The sequence below is a fragment of the Adiantum capillus-veneris genome, chromosome 5, assembly GCF_014529385.1.
Source record: "Adiantum capillus-veneris isolate H3 chromosome 5, ASM1452938v2, whole genome shotgun sequence".
Lineage (NCBI taxonomy): Eukaryota > Viridiplantae > Streptophyta > Polypodiopsida > Polypodiales > Pteridaceae > Adiantum > Adiantum capillus-veneris.
In genome coordinates this window covers 167891716-167898164 of record NC_140935.1, presented here as the reverse complement: position 1 = coordinate 167898164, position 6449 = coordinate 167891716, and the positions used below count along the sequence as shown (strand labels likewise).

At 42.2% G+C, this 6449-nt stretch overlaps 1 protein-coding gene across 2 annotated transcripts; it reads left to right on the top strand.

The window, feature by feature from the left end:
- The first annotated feature begins 201 nt into the window (after window positions 1–201).
- LOC147458517 (PI-PLC X domain-containing protein At5g67130-like) lies at window positions 202–3993 on the top strand. Of its 2 annotated transcripts, XM_086513164.1 has the most exons (9): window positions 261–399; window positions 520–773; window positions 1267–1389; window positions 2079–2213; window positions 2307–2405; window positions 2539–2842; window positions 3059–3282; window positions 3372–3458; window positions 3554–3993. In XM_086513164.1, the coding sequence occupies exons 2-9, from the start codon at window positions 663–665 to the stop codon at window positions 3779–3781; spliced, it is 1311 nt and encodes a 436-aa protein (XP_086369290.1). In that variant the 5' UTR covers window positions 261–399; window positions 520–662; the 3' UTR covers window positions 3782–3993. The 2 variants fall into 2 exon arrangements, with proteins under 2 accessions (XP_086369291.1, XP_086369290.1); XM_086513165.1 differs by lacking the exon at window positions 520–773 and having other exon boundaries at window positions 202–399.
- Window positions 3994–6449: the final 2456 nt, after the last annotated feature.

Below are 6449 nucleotides of genomic sequence, written 5' to 3'. Positions count from 1 at the left end.
ATTAGGGGCTCTTTCTTAAGAATAGTTAAGCAAGGATTTGAGAGTCCCGTGTGACAGCAAGCATATCTGGCCTCACTTCCAAAAACGAGTTGGACACCCGCCCGAGTGTGACAGCTTACAGGGCCGAGGGGCCTGGGCCCTGATGAAAGGCGATGCATCGAAAGGTGGGGGAACTTTTCTTGATGCCTATTCTTTACGCTTGGTTGATTGAGTCTTGATGAGGCGGGCCGCGGGAGTCGGAGGGACTCTTCAGCAGCAACCTTGAAAAATTCCCCATTTTCGCCGTTCGAGGCAAAAGTAACCATGTCGGCACAATGCTGCATTTTGGCGGCAGCATTTCTTCTGTTTCGGCTGCCTTACTACTGCGATGCCCTCTCCTGCTCGTCAGGCCAGTGCCAGGTATACTCTACTCGCTTTATGTGCTCATTGCTTTCTTCCTCATCATTCCTGTATCATTTTGCAATAGTGACCTGCATTGCTCATTCTTTCCTCCTTCAAATATCCAACGTCTCATTGCAGCGTGCAAAAAAGGCTGGTTGTATGTATGCACCTGGTCGCGTGGAGTGTCATCCTGCTATGCAACAGGTCATCAGCCGGTAGCTTAGAGAGAGAAGGTTGCCATCATAGCGAGTCACGTCACCTAGAAAGGCAAAACTTTTTGGATGCATTCCCTCAAAAATCGTGGGATTCGGTTAGATCTCTGGTTATCATGGGCAAGAACGACCAGCTGCCTGCCACGGAGCTCCCCGGATTTCAGACCACCCTCTCCCAAGGTAGTTCGACCAGTGATTTGCCTGTAATGATGGTGCTATGGGGTGACTTGCTGACCGGGCAGGAGAGCTGCAGTGCAGCTTCAGGCAACTAGGCTCTATAATGTATTGCTTTGTTGAAATTTGTTTGTTTTCCATTCATTCTTATGATTCGAATGAACTGATGAAGAGTCGCTGGGTGAATTGATTTGATTGAGTGTGATCTTTATTGATCTTTGTTGCTCTGTTGAAAAGTTGTCATTTCATCCGTAAGATTCGAATGAACTCATGATGAGCTGCTAGGTAAAGTTGAATTGATCAGGTGCAATCATAGGCCATGCTTATTGTTCTGCTGAAATTTGTTTTTTTCCCCATCCCCATCCGTAACATCCTTCACATATGCTTACAGAGAGTGCGTTAACTACTTACATGGTATTGCCAAAGGATGTTGTGGATCTATGTGTTTGTTTGCAAGAATATGTGCAGGCTATTCTGATATGTGTTGTGTGTAATGTAGCTTCGTGAAGTGTGTACAAGCAGTGTAGATTGTGGCGGGGGCCTCTTCTGCTCATCTTGTGCTGCAGATGGGGACACTACCAATACATGTCATCGATACAAGGCCACCAATGTCACCTCCATTGTAAGAGAATTCTCACCTTCTTACTATGTGCCATATAAGCTGAGACTAGTTTTTGTGAAGTCTTGTTGGAGTGATACCCTTTGTTCTACGACTGCTTTACTAACTGTATGTTTGTGAGAAATGCACAAAATACAAATGAATATCAAGATTGGTATGGACCAGCTAGACTTTAGATGAGAAGGATGTGACGAAGGATCTATAAATTGTCTTTTATGCAATCACGATAGGTGCAGCATGTCTGTTCTTCTCCCAATAGCAACCTTCTGGCACAGCTTCATGCACACTTTTGCCATGTATTGAGCTTTGACTTACTAAAAAAGAAAGGGGCAAACACCCTCAACTGAAGGTTTGTGCCCATGATGCATCTGCAGAATAAAAATCAGCTTGCTGTCACTGTTTACCATCGATTCAAACATCCGTGGAGCTGCACCCTTGGCACCACAATCTAAGTACCTGGTTTGCTATTTGCAAACCGGATCAAATGACATGGCTACGGCCACATTTGTGCCAGCAATGACTGTCCACATGACTGGGTGACTGCCTGTGGTTGTGGGATAGTGTTTTTTTAATGTATTCAAAATCGTTTTTGGTTATGTCACAAATGGAAACACACATTTGTAGAAGTTTTTGAAAGTCTACATGCTTGTGGAAATGTTTCCAGTAAAAATAATTGGTAACGTGATGTGCAGAGCGGAGGGTTGCCCTTTAACAAGTATTCGTGGCTCACAACCCATAATTCATTCTCCATAGTGGGAGAGCCTTCTCAAACAGGTCCAAGAGTTACCTTTTACAATCAAGAAGACAGTGTTACCGATCAGCTCAATGTAAAGCTCAAAAATCTGCATCAACTACTTATACATGAAAACTGTCTGGAATCCTCCCGTTGCAGCATGTAATAAAATTCTTATGCCATACAGAATGGTGTCCGAGGCTTCATGCTTGATATGTACGACTTTCTTGGTGACATTTGGCTATGCCACTCCTTTGGAGGTGTTTGCTATAACTATACAGCCTTTGTGAGTTATCTTATCTCTCAAGTGCTTTTTCTTTTGTCACATAACGTGCTAAGACTTATGAGAGCTTTTCAATCTTTGTACGTATGTTTTCAATTCTGCATGATAATCATATGTTTTTTCTGATATATTACAGGAACCGGCAATAAACACCTTGAAAGAGATGGAGGCATTTCTTGTTGCCAATCCTACAGAGATCATCACCATCTTCATAGAAGACTATGTCACCAGGACACAGGGCTTAACAAGCCTTTTCACTGCGGCAGGATTGACTGAATACTGGTTCCCTGTGTCGAGCATGCCCAAAGATGGTGGAGACTGGCCGACAATAACTGAGATGATTGCAAAGAATTACCGCATGCTTGTATTTACTTCAAATCGTACGAAGGAAGCAAGTGAAGGAGTTGCATATAATTGGAGATATGTGAATGAGAACCAATGTGAGTATGCTTTTTGCATGGATTGAGTGTAGACCAGTTGGGTTGGCAGATTCGTGTGGTCAACCAAGAATTATGAACAAAATTTTGAAAAGTGAATACACTGGTGTCGTCAATGTAGGTTAGGGTATGATTTCTTGTGAAGTATGTTGTTCCTTTTTGGGATGAAAAATGGGCAGGCTTAACATTTGCCCTGTTTGATGGGTGTACTCTTCATAGACGGGGACGGAGGAATGCAAGAAGGCAACTGCAGCAACAGAGCAGAGTCATTGGTGCTGAATGCAAGCAGCCAATCTCTTGTGCTTATGAACTTCTTCCCCACCAATCCTGTGCAGGACCAGGCTTGTACTTACAACTCGGCACCCCTGCTCCAGATGCTGCCATTCTGTTATAGTGCTGCTGGGAGGCGATGGCCCAATTACCTTGCTGTAGATTTTTACAAGGTAAATTCATTAAGCAGGAGTTGGTGTGTGTGGCTGATTTATGAACACAAGTGTTGTTTATATAATATGATTGCGAAAATTGGTGACAGCGAAGTGATGGTGGCGGTGTGTTGGCGGCGCTAGACAAAGCCAATGCTGGCCTCATATGTGGTTGCTCAGACATCAGCTCTTGCAAGGTAGACATTTTGAGCTGTGCCATCACAAGTCAGTATGGGTTCCCAGATAGGCTTGTTAACCAGTAAATTGTAAAATGTGTAACCTGGTTCTGCAGCTCAACTTATCGTATGGAGTATGCCCTACTAACACATCAGCAAGCAGCACACCCTCTGCCTCTGATTCCAGCGTGCAGTCGTCATCTGCAGTTCCTCCACCGCCAGCGCCCATGGATCCAAGTTTAAATTCAAGGGGTGCTCAGAACCGTTGCAACTTTTACATTCTACTCTTACAAGCATTCGCTGTAGTGGCTTGTCAATCAATCTTTACTTGTAAATTTCATTGAGTCTATTAAAGTGGTATAAGTTCAACAGGTCGATCATGTCATTTGTGTTTTCTGAGTTTCACTTAGTTGCTAGGCGAGGGAAAGTGTGAATGACAGGAACCTCAATATACCGTGATGGGGAAATGGGGCATTTTATTCAGTTTGTAGACATCAGATCCTTTGTACCACACTTTAATTTAACGCTTGCTGGAGGACTTATCTTTTTGGGCAAATGTTGTCCTGGCATTTTTCTATCTAAGCCCCTTTTATTTCAAGCACTAGTCAGTCATCGAGGTCTTTGAAGCACAGATGCACATGATGATGAGAGTAGCATTTTGTTTGTTGGGCTAGATAAGGTAGTGACCTTATTTCTGCTGGAACTCTCAATAAAAGCATCCATGCTCTCTGCTTGGGAGTAAATGTTTAGTGACTGTTTTTGGTCTCAGTGGATGCTATCTGAATTCGGAGTAAAGTCTAACATTCGCTTGACATAAAGGAGAGAATTCAGTTTTGAGGGAGAGAATGGATCTAAAACTAAAATAAAATGAATGCTGAATACAAAATTTCACACAAGATTTCAAATACAATTAGGGACGGTGCGAGCCATGACACTCATGGTTGAGAGCGTTCATATGTGGTTTCCGTTGGCTGTTGACCCCTCCCGGCATTTTTTATGTAGGGAAGTGAAGCTTCAAGGGAGTAGTCACTGTGTCGTGACTATGCCTTGGCTTTGACCTCCACAAAAGGGGGCCTCTAAACTGGGGAAAAGGTGACACGTGTGGGAGGAAGGAGAGGAAGTGCAAAAGTCCATCTAAACAGATTATTTAGGGTCCTGATAGTATTCTTTTCTTTTATGCCCATCTACCTCTAGTGGTGTCATCGTATGTTTTGACCACACACAGCTTAATTATGGATGCTGATGCTTGTCTACTACATAGAAATTCACAAGGCTTGACTGTACGTTGCTACGATGGCATAAGCATATGCATCAAGGACTTGAATGTGAGTTGGTACGATCTGTCATCATGTTTTTGAGCGCACACAGCCTATTTATGGTTATGCTGATGCTTGTTTACCACCCGGCTCCATAGAAATACAAAAGGCTTGATTGTATGTTGCTATGATGGCTTAAGCGTGCATCAAGAGGGACTTGAGTGTGAGCTAGTACGACGGCTTGAGCACATAGTGAAGCTTCAATAATATTTATTTGTATTTGATACCTTGTAGAAGCTCTACCATCATGTTTACCTTTTTCCTGCAAATAAATGTCACGTCAGTTAACATCTTTGTGCGGTTTACCTCTCTGTGCCAATTTCTATCACATCTCTCACATGTGCCTACTTGGTCTCCCCTAGAGAACAAGCAACTCTCACATCAAACCAAAAATATGTCAGAAGGTGGTTCTTTAGAGCAGACTTGGTAAAAGCGTAGGGCTTTTGGCTGAGTATAGATTAGCTTTTATAAGAGCGTATAGATTGTAGAATATGATAATCTTGTCAAACTTGATTCTTGTCATCAACCATAACCCATACAAAAACTATCAAATGCAACTTGGAACTCCCATTTTCATATCAGGCTCACCAAGTGGTATGACATTGCGCCAACTCTACAATTGTTCTTTGAACTTATATGCCCAACTCTCCAGCTAGAATCTCTAGCCATGCTACATCACAACTGCCACTGCAATACCCACGTACTAAGCCTTTGCACTTGTGAAAGCAATTGTGGGTTTCATTGGTGCATACACTTATTCTTGCAAGTCGCTATGCAAGAATTTATTCTCTAGCCATGCTACCTCATAGTTGCCACTGCAATACCCACGTACTAAGCCTTTGCAATTGAGAAAGCAAGTGTGGGTTGCTCTTGTGTATACACCTCTTCTTGCAACTCACTATGCAAGAATTTATTTTTTACATCCATCTAATGTAGAAACCAACCTTTTGTTGCAACCTCTTCTTGCAAGTAACTATGCAAGAATTTATTTTTTACATCCATCTAATGAAGAACCCAACCTTTTGTTGCAACCACTCCAATAATGTCACAGATAGTAGCCGTCTTGGTTGCAAGGCTAACTGTCTCCTCATAATCAATGCCATAAGTCTTTGCATAACCTTTGCCAGCAATCTAACCATCTTGGGGAGGGGGGTATAGCACGTGAGTTCAAAATAAGGGTTTTTTTTTTGAAAAAAATCTAATAGTTACAGAAGGAATTATTTATTGCATATTGAAAATACTTGCAAGTTTCTTAAGAAAAAGAGGTGGTTTTATCACCTCAAAGTAAATAAGTATAGGGTTTTTAGAAAAACCCTTTGAACATACATGATATAGGTGATTCTTGTAAGTGATCCACCTGAGCTAGCCATGTATCCACTCAATGAGCCATTTGCATTATGTTTCATCTTGTAAACCTATTACATCCGACTGAATTCTCTCGTTTTGTCAATGGAGCCAAATTTCATGTATCATTAACATCAAGTGACACCATCTCCTCATTTATAGCTTGATTCCGCTTTGGATCTTGAACAACATCCTCAAAACAAGTAGGCCACACATCCTCCATAAAGGTTTTGCCATATGTGTACAATGGCGAGCGACATAACCATCATAAGTCAATCTTGATTCCTTACTCTCTTAGGTCTTTGTGGTCGAGGATCACTATCAGGAGCCCTATTTTTTGCATGCATTCTTC

Coding starts and splice junctions, on each gene's coding strand:
- LOC147458517 (XM_086513164.1), top strand. CDS start 663: ATGCATTCCCTCAAAAATCGTGGGATTCGGTTAGATCTCTGGTTATCA. Junction 2,214..2,306: donor GTGTTACCGATCAGCTCAAT/GTAAAGCTCAAA, acceptor TATGCCATACAG/AATGGTGTCCGAGGCTTCAT. Junction 2,406..2,538: donor GCTATAACTATACAGCCTTT/GTGAGTTATCTT, acceptor GATATATTACAG/GAACCGGCAATAAACACCTT.